We start from the raw sequence: 23,814 nt of genomic DNA, 5'->3' as shown, positions 1-23,814 counted from the left end.
CGAGTATTCCGGGCATTTGCGCAGTAGTTAGGGCTAGTCGTAATTCCTCCGATATTGCCGTCTGCGAGTATTCCGGGCATTTTCGTAGTAGGAATTTCGTGCCAGAAATAGCCGCGACAGTGCCGTCTGCGAGTATTCCGGGCATTTGCGCAGTAGTTAGGGCTAGTCGTAATTCCTCCGATATTGCCGTCTGCGAGTATTCCGGGCATTTTCGTAGTAGGAATTGCGTGTCAGAAATAGCCGCGACAGTGCCGTCTGCGAGTATTCCGGGCATTTGCGCAGTAGTTAGGGCTGGTCGTAATACCTCCGATTTTGCTGTCTGTGAGTATTCCGGGCATTTTCGTAGTAGGATTTGCGCGCCAGAAGTAGTCGCGACAGTGCCGTCTGCGAGCATTCCGGGCATTTGCGCAGTAGTTAGGGCTGGTCGTAATACCTCCGATTCTGCCGTCTGTGAGTATTCCGGGCATTTTCGTGGTAGGATTTACGCGCCAGAAGTAGCCGCGACAGTGCCGTCTGCGAGTATTCCGGGCATTTGCGCAGTAGTTAGGGCTGCCAGTATTACCTCCGATTTTGCTGTCTGTGAGTATTCCGGGCATTTTCGTAGTAGGTTTCGCTGGCCAGAATTAGCTGTGACAGTGCCGTCGGCGAGTATTTCAAGCCTGTGACAATATTTATGGCCACCAGTGTTACCTCAGTTAATGCCGACCGTGAGTACTCCGGGCATTTTTCGTAGAAAGATTTCTGGGCAGGATTGGCCACGACAGCGCCGGCCGGGAGTATTTCGGGCACCCGCATAAAGTTTGTACCACCAGGGCTGGCTACGATGGTGCCAGAGCGTAGTCATACATAGGCATTGTAGATACTCATATTCTTATATATTTTCCCCATAAGCGTCCGTCGCGGCATAGCCAACGGTACGCGACTCGGTGACCCGAGTAAGAGTTTTCCCCAAATAGAATATTATGAAACCCCTCCTCAACTGTCTCAAAGATAAATAAATTTATCTGATGAGGACTCTGGGCGGACTGAGACGCCGACCCCAGCAAAACGCATCCTTACAGATTGGCGCCCGAGCAGGGACTAGTTGAGGAAATTTCGGGGGAAAATTCCAACCATCGTGGCCTAAAGAACCACTAGATCATTTTATTCTCTACCACTGGGAAAATTTCTGTCAAGGGGAAAATACACAGAGAAAATTCTGGGAGAAATTTTGTTACATTTTGTTGTTGAGCAGAAATTTCGAATGCATTGAGAGAAAAGTTAAATTGGAAAATTCGGAATCAGCAAAATAAATAAAATATATCCGAAAACACGAAAAAGAATTTTAATGGGGAGATACTAACAAAAGAAGTAGTAATAGTAGTAACAGTAGTACAAAGAGGGCTCTACCTAACCTCTGAGATCGCACGCTCATAATACCCATAGTAAGCAGAGAACCACGTGCGTGAGTTCGAACGAAAACCGACGAGAAGCAACGTGATCGCGCCGCCATCGGGTATATAACAAAGAGAACTCATCGCAATCGGGACAGTCGTTCGTGAGAGCTCAAGCAGTCAACATCGGTCAAGACCAGCAAACAACAAGAACATTTTTTTTATTTATCGTGAGCATCGTGCAAAACAAGTACAGTCGTTCGTCGCCGAAGAATAAAACCGCGTGCATTGTGCAATTAAAAATCGTGAACCACGTGCATCATACGGATAAAAAAATTAATTAATTAAACATTCGCGGCTGGCATTTCAAACGAAAAACAACACAGTAGTCCGTGGTCATCGAAACAATATTTGAATTTTTTTTGGTGCCATCGTCGAGAATCCAAACGTCACGCGTATATACCCTCACGTAATGGGTGTCAAGTGGATCTCGTATCGTCGGAAACAGGAACTCGAGACCCTGACCGCCGCGTTCGGGCTAAGTAGCGTTGGAACCGTCGAGGAATTACGCCAACGACTCAGCGAATTTTCGAAGCGGGAGGATCTGTCGCCAGAAACGCAAGGACAATTGGCAAAAATGGAAGCGGCATACGGGAATGCCGTTACTCCCGACCAAAAATCGCCGCTTACCGTCATGGTTGAACCTACGGGCGAAAAGGTATCGGGCGACTGCAGGAGTCACACCCTTCAGCTGCCACGGACCAATTCGGCTCCTAATTTGGTGTCGCTGCTACAAGTAGACGAACGTCGTAGCGCGCGACCTGAAGGCACCTCTTGCGCCGCATTGGTGGACAAGATGGCCCGATGGGGGCTTACTTTTGATGGATCTGGCGACCCACTCCGATTTATGGAACACATGGAAGAAAGAGCAGCCACGTATCAGATCGATCTAAGGGCCCTATCCCAGGCAATGCCAGTGCTCCTAACCGGAAGGGCAGAGAGCTGGTTCCGAACGAGCAGACTGCAGGGCACGACATGGAAAACTTTTAAGAAGGAGTTTCTGGAATTTTTCTTACCGCCACGGTACTTCCAAAGGCTGGAAGACCAGATACGGACGCATACACAGAGACCAGGTGAGCTGTTCAAATTCTACTTGATCGATCTCCGCATACTCATGCAACGAGCGGGATACACCATGGCGCAAGAACTGGAGCGCGTGTACGAAAATATGTTGCCGGAGTACCAACTGTACACACGGCGTCAGGATTTTCACACGCTAGCCGAGCTGACACAACTAGTGGTAAACTTCGAGATCGTAAGAAGTCGAGGACAAGGAAACCAAATGGGTAATCAGGAACGCGAAGGATTCAGGGCACCCCACCGAGGATCTACAGGTGGTCCGATAGGAGTACACACACCCCCAAACCCGGAGGGGCCGAACGGACCAGGAGCCGAGATACAGCATGGGACCATAATGCCGGAATCAGAAGCCCCGATCAACGCACTCAACGCCTGCAGGAATTGTGGGGAAAGTGGCCATTTCCAAAGGGAATGCCGACAGCCGCAAGTTCTATTCTGCTGGGACTGTGGCAGACGTGGCCTTCGCACTGTGGAATGCTGCCGCAGATCGGGAAACGGCTACGGGCCTCGAGCAGGCGGGGATCGCCCGAGGAACCCGGGAGTTTCCCCAAGCCAATAAGCCAAGTACTAAGACTAAAGCAGGGCCGGATCCAGGCGCAGGTCCGCATCAAAGGAAACACGTTTAAGGCCACCCTGGATACGGGAGCCACCCGAAGTTTCATTAGCGAACAACGGGCGGCGCAGATCGGACGAGGAAGAGACTGGCGAGAGATTCGCACCCGGATCCGATTGGCGGATGGATCCCACCGAGACCTCACTAGGGGCCTTGTAGTGACCATTCACCTGGGCCAACAGCAGGTAAAACTGTTCTTGCTAGTGATGCCCACGGTGCTAGATGACATACTACTGGGAATCGACTTCCTTTGTGGCATCAAGGCCATCATTAGCTGCGGAGGAGAACACTTACAATTGGATTCGAGGGCAGAATTGACCAACGAGGAAAATCTAGAAATTTCAGCAAGGAACGACGCACCGAACGAGGAGTGCGTGGCTGCTCCTTCTGGAATCCTGCGAAGCAACGAGGAAAACCCGGAAAATTCAGCAAGGAACGACGCACCGAGCGAGGAGTGCGTGGCTGCTCCTTCTGGAATCCTGCGAAGCAACGAGGAAAATCTAGAAATTTCAGCGAGGAACGACGCACCGAACGAGGAGTGCGTGGCTGCTCCTTCTGGAAGCCTGCGAAGCAACGAGGAAAAGCTAGAAATTTCAGCAAGGAACGACGCACCGAACGAGGAGTGCGTGGCTGCTCCTTCTGGAATCCTGCGAAGCAACGAGGAAAAGCTAGAAATTTCAGCAAGGAACGACGCACCGAACGAGGAGTGCGTGGCTGCTCCTTCTGGAATCCTGCGAAGCAACGAGGAAAACCGGGAAATTTAGCAAGGAACGACGCACCGAACGAGGAGTGCGTGGCTGCTCCTTCGGGAATCCTGCGAAGCAACGAGGAAAACCCGGAAATTTCAGCGAGGAACGACGCACCGAACGAGGAGTGCGTGGCTGCTCCTTCTGGAATCCTGCGAACCAACGAGGAAAACCCGGAGATGTCGGCGAGGAACGACGCACCGAGCGAGGAGTGCGTGGCTGATCCTCCCGGAATACCCAGGAGCAACGAGGACACTAAGGAGACCCCCACAGTCAAACACAGACGACCGAATCGTGCCAGACGGAATCGGAACCGACACGGAGACCCGATGGTAAGGGAGACCCAACCTAGCTGGACTTCGGCCTTGCCTACCAGCAGCCAGACCGCTCGACAACACAATCCTTTCCGACAAGGACCAGAGACACCTCTACCAACTAGGAAAGTCCGGTTCCGAGAACCAATTGTGGAAGGCGAAGACGGCGTTAGGCCTGACGGATCAACATCAACGGACATCCGAAGAGAGGAAAGCCTAGCCAGCATCGACACCAACACGAGCTTAACAGCGGCACCGGACACCATGGATCCGAGGGTGAGTGCTTTTCTGCAGACCGAATTAGATAAATTTGACCATCTGGCGGGCACTTCTAATATCGCGGAACATCACATTGTTATGAGGGATGACAAGCCCATTAAGCAGCGATATTACCCTAAAAATCCAGCAATGCAAGCGGTTATAAACAAACAAGTAGATGAACTCTTGCGGGATGGACGGATCGAGCCATCAAAAAGCCCTCATAGTGCACCAATAGTACTAGTCGGGAAAAAGACAGGCGATATCCGAATGTGCGTGGATTATCGACAACTGAACGCGCGATCAGTCCCCGACGCGTACCCCCTACCCAGAATTCATCACATACTGGAACGTTTACGGAACGCGCGATTCATTTCCACTCTCGACCTTAAGAGTGGATACTGGCAAATTCCGGTCGCGCCTGCCAGTCGGGAATACACCGCTTTTACCGTCCCGGGACGAGGCCTCTTCCACTGGAAGGTGATGCCATTCGGGTTACATTCAGCTCCCGCGACATTTCAAAGAGCTCTCGATAGCGTCATAGGTCCGGAGTTAGAACCTTCAGCCTTCGCGTACCTAGATGACATCATTGTTATCGGCACGACTCTCGACGAACACATCGAAAACCTGCGCGAAGTATTTAGGCGACTCCGGCAAGCTAATCTGAAACTTAACCGAGACAAATGTAGTTTCTTTCAGCGGAGTCTAAAATACCTGGGTCACGTGATAAGCGAGTCAGGGATCCACACTGATCCTGATAAGATCGCCGCGATTCGCGAACTACAACCGCCTACGAATGTCCGTGAATTGCGACGCTGCCTCGGTGTCGCGTCGTGGTACCGCCGTTTCGTCCCGAACTTTGCAGCCATCGTAGAACCGATATCCACACTCCTCCGGAAAGGTAGGAAATGGAGTTGGGACACGGAACAGGAGCAAGCTTTCGAGACTCTAAAAACCAGACTCACCGAAGCCCCAGTACTTGCGTGCCCCGATTTTACGCAGAAGTTCTCCCTGCAAACCGACGCTAGCGATCACGGGTTAGGAGCAGTCCTACTACAAAGCATCGACGGGGTGGAACGGGTCATAGCTTATGCCAGTCGACGACTAACCCGAGCCGAGGAAAATTACTCGGTAACAGAAAAGGAGTGCCTCGCGATCGTATGGGCCATTCGCAAAATGCGCTGCTACCTGGAAGGATATCGGTTCGAAGTCGTGACGGATCATCTGGCGCTTAAATGGTTAAACTCAATCGACAACCCAACCGGACGAATCGCCAGATGGGCCCTCGAACTACAACAATATCAGTTCGACGTTCAGTATCGACGAGGGAAATTCAACATAGTAGCCGACGCTCTTTCCCGTCAGCCCTTGGACACAGTACAACAAGCCAACGTGGAGCCATCGCAATGCAAATGGGTGCGCAAGATGATACTTCAAGTAACTCAGGAACCGGGAAAATTTCCAGACTACCGGATCGAAGGAGGCCAGCTGTACCGAATGACGGGGAATACACCCCAGGAGGAAGACCAGGTTCCGTGGAAGCTATGCGTTGGCCAGGAGTACCGACAACGAGTCCTACAGGAGTGCCACGATCATCCGACAGCTGGACATCTCGGGACACGGAAAACCAGCAAACGCGTAGCGCAAAAGTATTACTGGCCAGGACTCTTCAGGGAAGTCACCAAGTATGTACGACGGTGCCCCACTTGCCAAAAATACAAGGTAAGCCAACTTAAACCCGCCGGCCAGATGTCAACACGCCAAGTCAAAGAACCATTCAGCGTAGTATGTGCGGACTTCATGGGTCCGTTTCCACGTTCTCGTCATGGAAATACCATGTTACTGGTATTTCTGGACGCATTCACCAAATGGGTAGAATTAGTCCCACTCCGGAAAGCGACGACACCCCATCTCGAACGATCGTTCCGGAATCGGATTCTGAGTCGCTTTGGCGTTCCACATACATTCGTATGTGACAACGGGACCCAGTTCACCAGCCGGTCGTTTAAAACATTCTGCAAAAATCTTGGGATGGAACTTCAGCACACAGCCCCCTACACGCCACAACAGAACCCAACGGAAAGGGCAAACAGGACCATAAAGACAATGCTGGCCCTGTACTTGGATGGAGCTGAGCAAAACACCTGGGACGAGCTACTTCCCGAACTCTCGCTGGCCATAAACTCAAGCGTTTCAGACACCACCGGATTCAGCCCTGCCTTCATCATGCAAGGGAGGGAACCGAGACTACCCAATACATTGTTCGATCAAGCCACGCCGAGTCACACGTCGAATCAGCCACCACCAGGAAAGAAGGCGGAACAGATGCAGGAATTGTTCCGGATCGTCAAAGACAACAGCGAGCGAGCATCCAACGAACAAAGACGACACTACAATCTCCGACGCCGGGAATGGCGACCAGCCGTGGGATCACTGGTACTCCTCCGCCGCCACGTACTATCCAAGGCTTCAGAGGGATTCACTGCAAAGCTGGCGGCCAAATACGATGGACCATACAAGGTTCACAAGTTCCTGTCTCCTAATCTCTTACAATTACAGGTGCCTGGGAGTCGACGACGACGCACAGCCGGACTAGGGGACGTAAAGGAATACCATTACGAGGATACCGACGACGACGAGCCACCCGCTGCCGCCGAGGGGACCCAGTCTTGAGAAAAGGGGCCACTTGCTGGTAGTCGCGACTACCCAACGTCCCTCCCCATCGAGGGGAATTCAATGACTGGCCACTCAAAACTTTTTTTTTTGTTTGTTATTTACTATCACTAAAACCTTGTTAGACTAAGAAAACACGAGTTGCATAGGAAGGAGCTAGGCTTAGTTTAGTCATTCGCACTCATAGGGATATCCAATATTTAAGATATACTAAGTTTCTTTACCCGCAGTGCCATGAGTTCAAGAGACCCGAGACGCCCAGTGACGGGCACCGTGGATACGGACAGCGATGCGGAGATGCAGGAGACGCTGGATACTTCGATACGCGACCTCCTGAGCGATCCACTCTGGGAACCGGATCAGCTGATCCTGGAGGCTGAGGCCACCGGCCTCTCCCTGGACGATGTCCTCGATCTCTGCATCGCACCAGGGGACCCACTGGGAGAAGTAGAACCAGACGGAAGATTTGGGGGCTATCGTAACCCGAGCCCGCCACGGCAGCGACCCCGTGCTGACACCGCAGCACCAACTACTACCGGCGATGCAAGCAGCGAGACATCAAGCGGCACCACCGCAGGTAGTTCGGGCGGATCCTCACGCGACGCTTTACTGCCCGGATCCAGCGGATCCTCTGGCGACGCACTATTACCCAGCTCGGGTAATTCCTCCGCCGAGGTCACACTGCCCCGCAGGTCCGACCGGGACACCATGTTGCCTTCCATCAGGGAAGTGGCCAGGACGACCGCGGAGATGCCCAACCCACCGCCACGGTACGAGGACATCTCCAGTGCCGACGAAATGGAAACCACGGCCCGGTCGTTCGCCACAGCGCGAACCCGACTGTCCAGCGCCACCACGGAGGAGATCATTGAGGTCTCTGACTCCGACGACAGAAGCACGCCCCTGTGGAGGGAGGTACCACCACGTCCAGAGACGCCACCGCCGTCGTACCAAGAGCTGTTCGGGCCAGGCCCCTACGACAGCCCCCGCACCATGGCCAGGAAGAGTATGCCAACAGCAACTGCACCACCGCCGAACCATGACACCCGACGGCTCAGCGGCGAGACGCTACTAGACGGCCCCAGCACATCGGGCCAAGCAGCAAGGGCGCGGGCGGCTGCACCATCGCCGAACCACGACACCCGACGGCTCAGCGGCGAGGCGCTACTAGACGGCCCCAGCACATCGGGCCAAGCAGCGAGGGCGCGGGCGGCTGCACCACCGCCGAACCACGACACCCGACGGCTCAGCGGCGAGGCGCTACTAGACGGCCCCAGCACATCGGGCCAAGCAGCAAGGGCGCGGGCGGCTGCACCATCGCCGAACCACGACACCCGACGGCTCAGCGGCGAGGCGCTACTAGACGGCCCCAGCACATCGGGCCAAGCAGCGAGGGCGCGGGCGGCTGCACCACCGCCGAACCACGACACCCGACGGCTCAGCGGCGAGGCGCTACTAGACGGCCCCAGCACATCGGGCCAAGCAGCGAGGGCGCGGGCGGCTGCACCGCCGCCGAACCACGACACCCGACGACTCAGCGGCGAGGTACGCCTAGACGGCCCCAGCACATCGGGCCAAGCAGCGAGGGCACGGGCAGTCATGCATCAGGAGAACCGCGACCGGGCACACGGCAGCAACACGGACTTCGCGCAACCGCAGCCAGCAACAAAAAGAAGACGCCGCCCCAATGGGAACGGGACCAGAATCAACCGGCAGCGAGTGGAGGCAGGCCCTCGAACCAGGGAGGAGATCCCGTGCGGAGCTGTACGGGAGATCGCATACACTGGACGCCCTAACCAGCGACGTCGAACCGCGCGGTCAAGGGGAAGTTCCTCGACGGACAGCTCCCCTGAACCGACACCGCGATCCGGACCCGTGGAGCGGCTAGGACCCTCCATGGTAGTGGCCCCGGCCCAGTGGCGAGTGGAGACGGCCGGAAGAGAAATCCCAGTCACCCTACGCACTTGGATAGAGGGAGAGCTGGGATTGCAAAGAACTAAGGATATAAGACGCCAGGAGAAGATCGACGGCAGGTCGTATAGGGTCCATATCTCCCGAAGTGGGCGCGTCACCATCTTCTCACCCACCCCAAAGTAAAGGGGGGGTGTGAAGACCCACTCTTATGGCCTTCACATTTTGTTCCTTACATATATGTATATAGTTAGGATTAAGTAGGTTAAGTTCATAATCAATAGTTTTAAGCATATATATACGGCAGTAGGTTAAGAGACAAAACTTGAAGTCAATAATTATAATTTTTAAGTTAGCCCTAAGTGGCAACCCAAAACTATCGAATAAGTCAGGAGAATAGTTGAACTTCCCGCCGAAGCCAGGACACCAACCACGATCACGTCATGGAAAATACTAAGAAGAAATCCCCGATAAAATCCCACAGGGGAGATTTCTGGGAAACGAGACCGACAGCCACACTAACTTCCGGGACTTGAAATTTTGTGCGCGGCGAGAAAAGTTGGAAGTTCTGGAAGACAGCGGAGAAAACGACGAAGACAACACCAAGTCCGAGATTTAACCGACGCGTGGCCGGCAAGTGGAAGCAAGCGATCGACAAGAGAGAAACACTGGCTTCGGCAAGCAGGGTGAGCATAAAGAGTGCGACAGGGACAGATAGGGATTAGAAAGGAAAAATCCAGACAAATAAAAGTAAAGTAACTCGAAATCAAAGTGTTAGAATTATTGGTACAAGTGTCACGCCCCGATCGTGCCGTCTGCGAGTATTCCGGGCATGTGCGCAGTAGTTTTCTCGACAGGATTAGTCGCGCCGGTGCCGTCTGCGAGTATTCCGGGCATCTGCGCAGTAGTTAGGGCCGGCTGTAATTCCTCCGATTTTGCTGTCTGCGAGTATTCCGGGCATTTTCGTAGTAGGAATCGCGCAGTAGTTAGGGCTGGCTGTAATTCCTCCGATTTTGCTGTCTGCGAGTATTCCGGGCATTTTCGTAGTAGGAATTTCGTGCCAGAAATAGCCGCGACAGTGCCGTCTGCGAGTATTCCGGGCATTTGCGCAGTAGTTAGGGCTAGTCGTAATTCCTCCGATATTGCCGTCTGCGAGTATTCCGGGCATTTTCGTAGTAGGAATTTCGTGCCAGAAATAGCCGCGACAGTGCCGTCTGCGAGTATTCCGGGCATTTGCGCAGTAGTTAGGGCTAGTCGTAATTCCTCCGATATTACCGTCTGCGAGTATTCCGGGCATTTTCGTAGTAGGAATTGCGTGTCAGAAATAGCCGCGACAGTGCCGTCTGCGAGTATTCCGGGCATTTGCGCAGTAGTTAGGGCTGGTCGTAATACCTCCGATTTTGCTGTCTGTGAGTATTCCGGGCATTTTCGTAGTAGGATTTGCGCGCCAGAAGTAGTCGCGACAGTGCCGTCTGCGAGCATTCCGGGCATTTGCGCAGTAGTTAGGGCTGGTCGTAATACCTCCGATTCTGCCGTCTGTGAGTATTCCGGGCATTTTCGTGGTAGGATTTACGCGCCAGAAGTAGCCGCGACAGTGCCGTCTGCGAGTATTCCGGGCATTTGCGCAGTAGTTAGGGCTGCCAGTATTACCTCCGATTTTGCTGTCTGTGAGTATTCCGGGCATTTTCGTAGTAGGTTTCGCTGGCCAGAATTAGCTGTGAAATTGCCGTCGGCGAGTATTTCAAGCCTGTGACAATATTTATGGCCACCAGTGTTACCTCAGTTAATGCCGACCGTGAGTACTCCGGGCATTTTTCGTAGAAAGATTTCTGGGCAGGATTGGCCACGACAGCGCCGGCCGGGAGTATTTCGGGCACCCGCATAAAGTTTGTACCACCAGGGCTGGCTACGATGGTGCCAGAGCGTAGTCATACATAGGCATTGTAGATACTCATATTCTTATATATTTTCCCCATAAGCGTCCGTCGCGGCATAGCCAACGGTACGCGACTCGGTGACCCGAGTAAGAGTTTTCCCCAAATAGAATATTATGAAACCCCTCCTCAACTGTCTCAAAGATAAATAAATTTATCTGATGAGGACTCTGGGCGGACTGAGACGCCGACCCCAGCAAAACGCATCCTTACAAAATTTCGGATCGATCGGTTTAGATTTGTTCAAGTTAGGATTCCGGCCGACTCAAAAAAAGTAGTTTTGAGAAAAACGCTTTTAAAGTTTTAAAATCGTATATAGGTACATGTGAGGCATCGCCGCAGAATGGAAAATTTCGACACTTAGAAACTTTTGCCGGACTCTATCTTTTGGTATGTTATTTTTAAGACCCTAAAGAATTTTTTAAGCAAAAAAAAATTTCGATTTTTAAAAAAAGTTACTCAGATGTTCCCCCTTAAAAAAAATATTATCATCGCGATATTTTTTGGGCAAAAATAGGCGATAATGATATTTTTTGAGATTATATTTCCGATATTTTATGTTTGGTCAATCTTAAGCCAGAAAGTAAAAAAGATGGATGTGCTTAAAATAAGTTCGGTAAAAGATTTTTAATATGGTTACTGCTAAAGGCATCCTAACAAAAGATACCCTTCTAAAAGTATCAGAAAAGAGATTAAGTTTAAGATTTGCTGCAGAATAACATACTGATGAAAGCTACTGTGCTTGATCCTCGTTTTAAAAAAATGTACCTCGATATGCCTCTTCACGTAAAAAATGTCACCGATGAAATTATTAAGCAGATGGTTGAAAATAAACAAACATAAACACATGGTCGCATTAAGCATACAGGAAAGTTTTCTAGATCTGCACAACAGAACTATAGAACTTCGAGACTCTGTAGTCAAAAGTTCCGAAAGAAAGGAAGCAGCTTTTCATTTGTATGCCATTTTGTATTTGGGAAACAATCATATGGAATTCCGGATCTCACAAATGTCATTTATGCCCATGCTAGGGAAGGTGGCATTCAGTTTCCTGATCACGCCTGGTAGTTCGGTTTCATCTGAATCGTTTGCTGCTGCCATGTTCTGCCATGTGCTGTTGGTGACTCCAGTAGTCGTATGACAGACCAGCATGTAACCGAACGAGTTTTTCTAAAATCATTAAAAACAGATTTGTATTCAATAAAACCACTCACTGGCCTATACCATATCCTTCATAATATTGTTATTATTTTTCTATACCAAGGATCGTAAATAAGAGTTGCATGAGAGCGGGTAAAATATTTGTTTTTTTAAGTTCGATAATTTCTATTCACTTTTTAAATTAAAAACAGTCTGTTATGCATCAAATAGTTCTTATTTGTTGTTAATGGTTATTGAAATCAAATATAACGATTTTTTGGATCAAAATGTACCCAAATTTTCAGAAACAGGAAATCTTTATCCAAGTTTTGCTAAACAGAAAATATCAATAAAAATATATATATCCGTATTTTTTACGATATTTTTAAATATCATCGAGTGATATTCATCAATACGATATTTTTTTAAAAACCAACAACCCTAGTTGGGAGCCCTCAGTATGGTGTCCACAGTAAACGGATAGAATCGGTTCAAAAGAACTCCTTTCTTTTCGCTTTACGCTGTTTAAACTGAGATGCAAACCAGAGGTTACCTTTTTATTCTAGTAAACTCTTACTAATTAACTTACCCTCTTTATCTAATTGTAGAACCATGCTAGGTATTACACTTTTATGGACGTGGAAAGTACTGACTTGCTGGGTCAGCTAAATTTTCACGTAGCTAGAATAAACACTACATCCTTTTTACTAATAGTTTTGCCCACTGTAGAACATCTTTTGAACTGCATGAACCCTTTAGAGTCCTCTGCATAAGGGGACGATCCTGAATTGCATGAAGTAATTCAATATCAGTAGCATAATAATAGTTCTTCGTGTTGGAGAGAACTGCTTGGCCAGGAACTCTGCAGGTTTCAAATACCATACCCTGAAGATTTAAATGTGAACTGGAGTGGGCGGAGTGGCCAGGAAAGTAGTCGTCCTTCTAGTAGGTGTGGTCGTCGCAAGGGCTGTCGGCTGGAAGGTTTCCCAAGTGTATCCCAAAAATGAGTAGGCGAGAGGGGGCAGCTTCGATTTTTCTTCACTTTATTCCTTCACTTCTGTATTAATACTAAACTTAGATTACATGGAGAACAAGGCTGCAGGGACCGCGGAGTGGTGAGTTCACTGCTGGAGAGCAGCGAAAGAGAGGGAGACGGGGAGAGCGGAGGACACAGTGAGCGGGAGCACAAGCTTGAGCGCAAGCGCTGGCCGCTTACACTGCCGCTCAAAACTTCGCGCCTCTCTGGCGTGAACATTCTCCCCCCCCTTGCGCTAGCAAAAGGAATCAGGATCGGCAGGATCATGACTCCAGAACAGCTCCGGAAACGGTCCATCCGAAAACGGTGCTCTGAGCAACCGGCAAGCCATCCTCGAGTTTCAGGAACCCCGGTTGGATCAGTTTGGCAAACACATCTGCGCCCAACACGAGGGAGATGGTGGCCGGCCGGTGGAATTGTTCATCCGCAAGGCGGATGTCGCCGAACTTAGCCCGTGTGGAGTCGCTCAGAGCCCGAATGGGAGTCCGGATCTTGAGGCTCGGGTCCAGCTTCAGGACGACCTCGAGCTTGAAGTTGCCTGTTCGGGATCGGAGCGTCGCCGAACAGACCTCGTCGTCTCCCAGCCTGGTGAAGGGCAGCCGGAAAGCGGCCGCCAGCGATCGGTCGATGCTGCTCACCGCCATACAAGGATCGATCATCGCCGCGGTCTCGAACGTACAGGATCCAGTATCGACCACGACGATGGCTGTCGGCAGTATGTGGACCGTCTTCTGACGGACCAACGTGGCCACCGACGTAGATGGAGCGGAGACCTCCGGATGTGGACGCTCAATGGCGACCCGAATTGGCGATGACGAGCTGGAGGCGGACCTGGCGGAATGGCGAGGATGCGACCTGGTGGGTTGGACCGGCTTGCGTGAAGGGCGTGATGATGACGCCGTTGGCTGGGGTGTGCGTTCGGGCGCCCGTTCCTCGTGCATGTGGAGCAAGGTGTGATGGCTCCCTCCACACTTCTTGCAGCCGTCCTGGCTGCGGCAGGTCCCCTCGGAATGTTGGTGGGCGAGGCAATTTGAGCAGTACTTATTAATAAGTACTGCTCGGAGGCGCTTCTCGGCGCTCAGCTTTTGAAACCTCTTGCACTTCCGAAGAGGATGGATTCCCCGGCAGACTCGGCAGCGGTAGGACTGAGTACCTCGGGAACGTCTGCTTTCCAAGGCCTGGGCGGTGCGAGGGCGTGGAGCCATTGTGTAAAAAACGTGTCCTGCGATGAATAGAAGAAAAAAAAAAAACGAAGTGTTAGCAGGAGTAGCACGAAACGTCGGACCTCGAAAACTGAGAAGCCCTAGTCCCTGGGAACGGAGGATACTTGATCCTCCGCAGGAAGAAGTATGACCTTATGGACTGGGCGCTTAATAGTCCCACGAGCTGTGCGGATCTCCACAACTCGGATGAGGTCATCGGCTCCTGGACAGAACTGATTCTGCCGAGCCGCCATTCGTCGGATGGAAGATTGTCCTCCTTGACGACTACCATGTCGCCGATTTGGAGGTTTCGGGTCGGATATTGCCATTTGTAGCGTTTGTGGAGTTCCTTTAGATACTCCTCTTTCCACCGAACACTAAACTGCTGATGTTGGGCCTTTAAATGTTGCCATCGATTGAGTATCGATTTGGCTTCGCCCTTTATCTCGGGCTCCGCCGTGGAGAGCAACGGTCCTCCAACAAGAAAATGGCCCGGTGTGAGGGCCAGCAAGTCTGAGGGATCTTCGGACATCGGGGAGAGGGGTCTTGAGTTGAGGCAAGCCTCAATCTTTGCGAGGAGCGTCGCAAGTTCCTCGAACGTGTACTTGCGGGTCGCGGAAGCTTTGTAAAACAGAGTCTTAAAGCTCTTGACGCCCGCTTCCCATAGACCCCCCATATGTGGAGCCCCTGGTGGAATAAATCGCCATACGAGCCCCTGATGGCTGTATGCATCAGTCACAGACTCCTTGACGGCTTGTAGGAAGTCTCGAGAAAGTAGAGTTGCTGCCCCCACAAAGGTCTTGCCATTATCCGAATGGACCCGCTGAGGACAACCGCGCCTCGCTACGAAGCGAGCAAAGGCTGCTAGGAACTTCTCGGTTGTCAGATCGGAAGTGGGTTCCAAATGAATAGCCTTCGTAGAAAAACACACAAACACACAAACATAACCCTTTGTTATGAGACACGCTCTCCCTGTATAGTTTTTGATCTCGAAAGGGCCGGCGTAATCAACGCCCGTGTACGTGAAAGCCCTCGAGAAGGAAACTCTGTCTGTCGGAAAATCGCCCATCAGCTGGGTTTGAAGTCGCTTCTTGTAAATCGTGCAAATTTTACACGGATTCACCACAGCCTTCACCAGATTCTTGATTTTAGGAATCCAATACTTCGATCGGATAAGGCGTACAATTAATTGACTACCGCCATGAAGAGTAATCTGGTGAGCAAATTGGATGAGAAGGCGAGACAGTCTACAGTCATAGGGAAGTATTATTGGATGGCGTTCGTCATACTGCAACCCCTTGGCAGCAGTCAGGCGACCACATGCTCTTAGGAGGCCGTGTTGGTCGATAAACGGAAACAAGTTCGCAATCGGACTGGACACTGGAAGGGACCTTTTCTCGGCCAGATGCTTCTGCTCTTGGCCATATGCTCTGCGCTGCGCAATGGAGATTAAAACTCGTTCTGCCTCCCGGATTTCATCACTTGTGGGTCGTGGAGTGGGCGAGATCGCGCTCTTGCGGCAGCGTTTAAGGAATCGCAGAACGTACGTTAAGACCCGCAGAGCTTTGTCCAGTTTGGAGAAACGCTCAAGATATTCTTCGGACGGGGTCTTGCTGAAATGCACCTTGACTGCACGCTGTTCTAATTCGGTCGGATCGATGGCATTTTGGGCAGGCCATAGCTCACGAGGCCCTTGCAGCCACTCTGGTCCTTGCCACCAAAGTTTGCTATCCGCTAGGTCGATCAGGGGTACGCCTCGACTGGCTAAATCGGCGGAGTTTTGTTCGGAGGGAACATGTGCCCAACAGTCGACTGGTGTTGCCTGAGTGATCTTGGCAACTCTGTTGGCCACAAACGTAGTCCAGTTGCAAGCAGGCTTACGTAACCAGGCTAGGACGATCGTGGAATCTGTCCAGCAGCGGAGGTCGGAACTGGCGGTAGGCAAATGCGGAAGGATTGCTGTCACCATTTCGGTTAAAAGCACCGCTCCACAGAGCTCTAGCCGGGGGAGGGACACGGTTTTCACCGGAGCCACTCGTGTCTTGGCTGTCAGCAGACGAGTCAAGATCTGGTGACCCATCTCGACGCGGACGTAGATAGCAGCTCCATAGGCTTTCTGCGACGCGTCACAGAAGCCGTGATGCTCTACGATGACCTCTGGCTGGTACCCAACCCACCTTGGAACGCGGATCTTGTTGAGGTCGGAATATTCTCTGAGAAACGACTGCCATCTCTGACTCATGTGCGTGGGAAGCTTGTCATCCCAGCCTAAGTCTTGCAACCAAATCTCCTGCATAAACATTTTGGAACGGATGATGAACGGAGCCAGCCATCCGGCAGGATCGAACAACTTAGCGATTTGGGATAAGACTTCCCGCTTTGTGTAGGAAGGTTCCACTATTAATTCTGGAGGGACGAAATAGAACTCGTCGGATTTTGCCCTCCATCGAATACCCAGCGTCTTGGCCGTGCTTTCGGCATCGATATCGAGGAACTCGCTATGGAGAAGGTGCTCAGCTGGAATATTGCTTAGAATGCTCTTATGGTTAGAAGTCCATTTTCTTAATGGAAACCCCGCGGAACTCAGAGCTGCTCGCAATTCTTGGACCGAATCTTGGGCGTCTTCTACGGAATTTGCGCCGGCCAGCACGTCATCGACATACATGTGATGCTGAATAATGCGGCTGGCCTGTGGAAATGGCCCTTGGACGTCCTTTGCTAGCTGTTGCAGCACTCGGATAGCCAAGAAGGGCGCGCAGTTGACCCCGAAAGTAACTGTCTGTAACTCGAAGTCTCGGATATCTCCTTCCTTATTTCGGAACAGAATTCTTTGAAAGGGTGTGTGCTTGGAATCGACCCAAATCTGACGGTACATTTTAGTAATGTCCGCACTGAAGACATACTGGAAGCATCGCCACTTCAGGATCTGAATAGTCAGATCGGATTGCAGGACTGGACCAGCATGAAGAATATCATTTAAACTGGTTCCATTTGCTGAAGGGCTTGAAGCGTTAAATACAACGCGAAGCTTTGTAGTGGTGCTTTCGGGCTTGATCACCGCATGATGTGGAAGATAGTAGGTAGAAGAATTGTGAGTCGACGGAACTTCTTTCATATGACCCAGATCCAGATATTCCTGAATCACGCTGTCATATTGCTCTTTTAGGGGAAAGTCTCTTTTTAACCGATTTTCGTTTCGGAGAAACTGAGCTAACGCGATGGACCTCGAATACCCTAGATTGGATCCAGAATTTACGGGGTCGCAGAACGGGAGCGTCACCACGTACCTCCCGCTTGCGTCTCTCTTCGTCGTTTGGAGAAAGTTCCTCTCGCAATAGGAATCCGACTCCTTTACCATCTGGACTGGTAGATCTTCCACCTCCCAGAACTTGCTGAGAAGCGCGTCCAGTGCCTCGTCACCTACTTGGTGTACTTGAGTCGTGAAGGATGCGACTCTGTTTGAGTTCACCTGGGAGATCGGCCCCGTAAGCACCCATCCGAAAATGGTCTCTTGGCCTAGTAGAGAGCCGCAAATGTTTCCTCGCGTGCCACTCAGCATGACCGAAGGTAAAATGTCGGCCCCGATTAGAACATCAATTTGCGAACTCTCGTAGAATTTGGGGTCTGCCCATTGGAGAGCGGGCAGGTCTTTCAAAGAATCCCGAGCTATTGGATATGAGGGCAATTTGCCCGCCAATGCCGGAAGGACGTAGGCTGCGGTGTCTAACTGGAGACCCGGCTTAGTAGGAGATCGCACTTGAAAATGGCAGAGTCTGGTAGACTTCGCCGAAACGGATTGGTTCAGCCCGGAGACTTGAGTTTGGATGCTGCGGAATGGCAGCTTGATCAAATTGAAGAGGCGTTCGGAAATGAAAGTCGCCTCGGACCCCGAGTCGATTAAGGCTCGTGCTCGGTAGTTCGTGCCGAGATGGCACACATCGATAATTGCCGTGCTCAGAAGAACGGCTGTAGTGCCAGAGGCGAAGTAATTTTGCACCGTGGGATTGCTCGTCGATGCATTACTGCTGGAGGGTCCTGAAGAGAGCTGAGCAGAGGGCGTGGAGGATCTCGAATTTGCAGGAGTTGCATTACGATGTAGCAGAGTATGATGTCTCCCTTTACAGGTGAAACAGCTGTGCGTGCTCGTGCAGTCACGGAGCTGGTGGCCTCTCGCAAAACAATTGAGACAGAGCTGCTTCTTTTTTATGTAGCCGGAACGCGCGTCGACGGACATTTGGAGAAAGCGCGGGCATAAGCGTACTGGATGATTCTCCTTGGAGCATAAGTCACACCCTTTTGGTTTGGTGCTGACTTTGGTTTCGAAGGACTGAAGCTTTTTCGGGACTGCTTGAGTCGGCTTCATGTCCTCGATGGCCTCTAATGTGCGATACCTTTCGCTTAGGAAGGTGTTCATCTCTTCCCAAGCCGGAATGTCGGATTTCGACGTTAGGGACTGTTCCCATAGCGAAAGGGTAACTTTCGGCAGCTTGCTTGCGCACAGGAACACCAGCAGACAATCCCAGTTGTCCGTGGATATTTGGGAATGTGCTAGCGCTGTCAAACACCCCTGAATCGTGGACTGCAGCTCCTTCAGCGCATGACCAGATTCTTGGGAGATGGAACTCAAGTTGAACAGAAGCTTGAGTTGGCTGTTGACTAGAAGTCGTTTGTTTTGGAAACGGTCTTGAAGCGCTTCCCACGCAGAGGCGAACCCGTCATTTGTGAGCGGGGATTTGGAGACGATGGCTTTCGCTTCGCCGCTCGTCTTCGTGAGAAGATGGAAGAGCTTCTCGACCGGTGTCAGCCTGGGGTTGTTGACATAGACTGCCGTGAATAGGTCCCGGAAAGTGGGCCATCGAAGGTAGTCCCCGTCGAAGACTTCTGTATCGCAGGGAGGTAAGCGGCAACCGGAGGAAATGATTGGCTGGGAGGGTGGTTGCACGGCTTGAGGCGTGGCACTGTCAATTGTCGCACTGATCTCTGCAGAACATGACTCATACACCGAATAGCAATAGTCATATTTGCTCTGCAGCACGGACCCCATTTCGGGGGATCCTTCTTGGGCAATTAGATCGGAGCACATGTCGTACTCCGTCTCTACCTTGTCCCATAAGGCTCTCACTTGTTGCAGGCGGACTTGTAGCAGATGTAGGGACGGGGAAGTTTGACCTGGAGTATTGATCTTTGCTTCAAAAATGCTCACACGATCGCTGGCGGCTGTGAATTTGCGCAACGCCACGGCTGCGGCCGTTGGCGGTTCGGCCGTTGGCTGTTCGGCCGTTGGTTTTTCAGCGGATGCCATTTTGTGGCTGCTAGAGCGTGTCACCCTCAGGAATTCCGGCTTTGAAACAGAGGGAGACTCTGACTTTATGGCAAGCGAAGAGTCGCTAGAAGCTTTTGCCACCGGACGAGAGATGACTATTCGTGGAGCGTTTGACGGACTTGTCGATCGACGATCCGTCCCTTTGGAGGTGGAAGCCGAATTTCTGATCCTCGGAGTGGAGGGCCTGGGTGCTGAATGGGCTCGAATGGGCCGCGGAGAGGATGGGTTCGACTTGGCCGGGGAGGAGATTCCCTTTTTATCTCCCTCTATGGGCATACTCAGCTATGCCCTATGAAAAGAGAAGGCCTGCCCCCCGCAAAAGAAAAGCGAGTGCACGAAAAAGGAACTTTAATCCTTAAACGCTGTGGAACACCCTGCGAAGCTTGCAGAGTAACAAAAAAAAAAACGGCCGGAAAAGGAAATAGCCAAATCTATCTATGATCAGTCGCTAGCTAAAAACGAGGGAACTGAGCTCTCAGTGACTGATCTACGAAACGAGTGCGGATAATAGAATATAGCGAAAAACCAAAAAAATAGCTAGATCTAGCTACAAACTAGGCCCGGAAATCGTTGCAAATTCTTAGCCACTTACTCAAAATTGGCTTCTTCGACCTTAAGTTCCGGAATACGACAACAACAATCGTAGAACTTTGCGAGGAAAAAAAAACGCCAAAACTAGCTGGAAAACGCTAATAAATTCGGAATATGTCAATCACTTTCGGGAATTGTATGGGTTTTTCTTTTGTTTCTTCGGAACTCGCAAAAGATCGTGAAGAACTACGTGGAGAAAAAAAAAAAATTCACCAAAAAAAAAAATAGCTAAAAAAATAGCTAACGGAGGCCAATGGAGATTGATATGCAGAAACCGCACGCAAAAAAATAACGCCCACCAAAAACCTAGCTAAAAATTCGAAACTTGCTAAAATATCGGCTCGACCAAAAACTAGCGGCGTATAAACAATGGCTAAAAAATAGCTAAAGGAGGCCAGTGGAGATTGCTATCCTTTATTTCCAGGAACCGCACGAAAAAACTAACACCGCCAACAAAAATATAGCCAAAATAAGAAAAATAGCTAAAACCTTGGCTTGACCAAAAAAGCTAGCTGGCGAAAAAAAATAGCTAATAGAGTGGCGGTATTTGTTGTTAAAAAATTTAAACGAATTTCGGTTTCCTTAAAAAATGTTGTTCCCGGAATTATTTTTTATTTTTTTCTCGTGGGTGGACGAAGTTTTTCCGTCGGCACTTTGCCTTTTCGGAAACGTATTAGTGCAGGTGTTTGTGCACGCTTAACGAGCAAAGAGGAGACGAAATAGAAATGCACTGTATGTGCGTATGTATGACGCTTTGGAGTTTAAGCAGTTGCTCAGCGCAGAATAGCGCGAGGGAAGCCAATATGTATGTATGTACGTAGGAAATATGTAAATTTTCTAGGCGCAGAATAGCGCAAAGCTTGCCCAAAGTACGTATGTATGTATGGATGAAAGTATGTAGTTTTTGCTAAGCGCAGAATAGCGCGAAGCTTGCCCAAATATGTATATATGTATGGATGAAAAAATATGTAATTTTTGCTAAGCGCAGAATAGCGCGAAGCTTGCCCAAATATGTATATATGTATGGATGAAAATATGTAATTTTTGCTAAGCGCAGAATAGCGCGAAGCTTGCCCAATGTATGTATGTATGGATGAAAATATGTAATTTTTGCTAAGCGCAGAATAGCGCGAAGCTTGCCCAAATATGTATATATGTATGGATGAAAATATGCGAGAAATAAAAACAACTATATTTACGTATTTCAATTTTTTTTTTTTTTTTGAGTATGGATTTATTTGTGTTTTATTATATATTTTTCCTTCCTTTTTGAATTTCTTTAGTTAATATTTTTAAATAAGAACACTGAGGAAATTGGAAATTTGGGTGTAATTCTCTTTATTTTATTTTTTTTTTTTTTTTTTTTTTGTAACAAAATATGTATTTTGGATTCAGATGTATTTTATATTTATATTTGGGTTCGGATTTTATTTTATATTTACATATATATTTGGGTGTATGTTAGGGTATGTATGTATGTGTGTAAAGGCTCTCAATAAAAATAATATTTATTAATACTATTTTGAACTGCAGTTAGTGACGGACGTATTGGAACTGAGTGACGGAACGTGAATTTGTACAATAAAAAAAATATATATATATATGTACATATGTATTTGCACCAGCGGATCACAGCACGACTATGTAGGGGGCCGATATTGGCAAAGCACTTTTGCACTTTAAAAAAATGGGAAGAAATTTACTGTGGCTGTTCGTGTATCACTCTATGCACATATATATGTATATAATTTTTACTTTTCACTGTCACTTTTCAATTTTTTTTGGATCACAGAAAAAAATAACGCCTTGGAAAAAGAATATGGCGACCACGGACGAATGGACTTTGGACTTCGTACTTATCTTGGTATATCCGCAATGGGGCGCTGGAAATTTCGCTTTCGACGGCTCGAAGGACCATGAACTGGAGTGGGCGGAGTGGCCAGGAAAGTAGTCGTCCTTCTAGTAGGTGTGGTCGTCGCAAGGGCTGTCGGCTGGAAGGTTTCCCAAGTGTATCCCAAAAATGAGTAGGCGAGAGGGGGCAGCTTCGATTTTTCTTCACTTTATTCCTTCACTTCTGTATTAATACTAAACTTAGATTACATGGAGAACAAGGCTGCAGGGACCGCGGAGTGGTGAGTTCACTGCTGGAGAGCAGCGAAAGAGAGGGAGACGGGGAGAGCGGAGGACACAGTGAGCGGGAGCACAAGCTTGAGCGCAAGCGCTGGCCGCTTACACTGCCGCTCAAAACTTCGCGCCTCTCTGGCGTGAACAAAATGAACTGTTAAAAAAAATTAAAGAGCTTTTAAAGTCTAGTTTCGATGAAGAAACAGCCATCTTTAATAATTTTGAAAATTTTCTTAACCGTCTAAAGATAAGTCTTGAATAGTATAAGTTTAGACATATACGCCGCCGCCGCCGCTGCCGATTTTTGCCTTATGTGACGCGCCGCCGCCAAATTATGAAAATAACGGCGCGCCGCGGCGCGCCGTTGGTGCGGCATCGGGGCAGCACCGGCGCGGCCTTCAGTGTTATTGTTCTTTATAAAACTTAAAAAAAAAAATAAATAACTCATTAAAATGGCCAAATACTCATATAAATAATCGATTAATCGTTGAGATTGTCTCATATCACATATCCCTATGTCCCATCTCTGGAATAGACATATACGCCGCCGCCGCCGCAGATTTTTGCCTTATGGGGGGCGGTAAGGTTAATTCGGTGCAAAAAAGGCCACTTTAGCTTAATGAATTAAATACTAATAACACAACATTTTAATAATTTTTGATAAATTTTGTATTGAAAAATATTTAGAGGTAGAGAAGCTATAAGGAATCTCCCGAGTCGCCTCCAAAAAAAGTTGTTTTGCGGTGTACGTCCTAACAGTCCACAGGATCATCCGATCTAAAAAAATTATACCTCATTCGTTAAAGGATAAGTGTCCCGAGGTATTCAGGAAGCGATTTTTTTTTTTAGTTTTTTTGTGATTTTTTAGGAAATTTGAAAGTCAAAAACCCGATTTTTGACTAAAAAAAACGTTATTTCTTAATTTAAAAATATATAAAATTAAAAATTAAAAAAAGGCTGACGTGAATACCTGAGGAATAAGTTAAAGAATGTGTGTGCCAAATTTCATATCGATCGGTCCAGTAGTTTTTTTGTAATCGTGTACACCGATTTGTAAAATTAAATTTTTCCGGAGAGCGCTTTAAACTTTGTGATTCTCATGCATTTAACACCAACCGACCTTCGTTCAACTCTGCATAACTTCGTCAATTTTCCCATGATCGATGGACACAATATTCTTAAGATATTAGGCCTTAAAAATAAAAAATAAAAAAAAAATTACGAAAAAAAAATTAAATACCTTACTCCCCTCTTATTTGACGCGCCGCCGCCGCTGGTTCTTTCTGACTACTACGCCGCCGCCGCCGAGTCATTTTGACCTCTACGATCGAGCTTAAAAAAAAACCTAAGGTATTTCTCCGCCGCAAATTTTCGATAGGTTAATAAACGCTTATAATAGGAATATCCTAGGCTTACATAGGGTAAACATGGATATA

The 23,814-nt window shown here is 49.3% G+C and overlaps 3 protein-coding genes across 3 annotated transcripts; 1 reads left to right on the top strand and 2 right to left on the bottom strand.

Moving 5' to 3' along the window:
* The first annotated feature begins 1,400 nt into the window (after window positions 1-1,400).
* LOC138928587 (serine/arginine repetitive matrix protein 2-like) lies at window positions 1,401-9,594 on the top strand. The gene is made up of 2 exons (XM_070285847.1): window positions 1,401-1,440; window positions 7,348-9,594. The coding sequence occupies exon 2, from the start codon at window positions 7,352-7,354 to the stop codon at window positions 9,212-9,214; it is 1,863 nt and encodes a 620-aa protein (XP_070141948.1). The 5' UTR covers window positions 1,401-1,440; window positions 7,348-7,351; the 3' UTR covers window positions 9,215-9,594.
* A 3,807-nt stretch (window positions 9,595-13,401) lies between these two features.
* On the bottom strand, window positions 13,402-14,343 carry LOC138928438 (uncharacterized). The gene has a single exon (XM_070285512.1). It carries the CDS (start codon window positions 14,341-14,343, stop codon window positions 13,402-13,404), a length of 942 nt encoding a protein of 313 aa, XP_070141613.1.
* A 52-nt stretch (window positions 14,344-14,395) lies between these two features.
* On the bottom strand, window positions 14,396-19,642 carry LOC121503126 (uncharacterized). The gene is made up of 2 exons (XM_070285511.1): window positions 18,633-19,642; window positions 14,396-18,407 (listed from the first exon to the last, which is right to left on the bottom strand). Exons 1-2 carry the CDS (start codon window positions 19,640-19,642, stop codon window positions 14,396-14,398), a joined length of 5,022 nt encoding a protein of 1,673 aa, XP_070141612.1.
* Window positions 19,643-23,814: the final 4,172 nt, after the last annotated feature.

The sequence above is a fragment of the Drosophila kikkawai genome, chromosome 3L (genome assembly GCF_030179895.1).
Source record: "Drosophila kikkawai strain 14028-0561.14 chromosome 3L, DkikHiC1v2, whole genome shotgun sequence".
NCBI classification, from domain to species: Eukaryota; Metazoa; Arthropoda; class Insecta; order Diptera; family Drosophilidae; genus Drosophila; species Drosophila kikkawai.
This window is presented reverse-complemented; position numbering and strand designations above follow the sequence as displayed.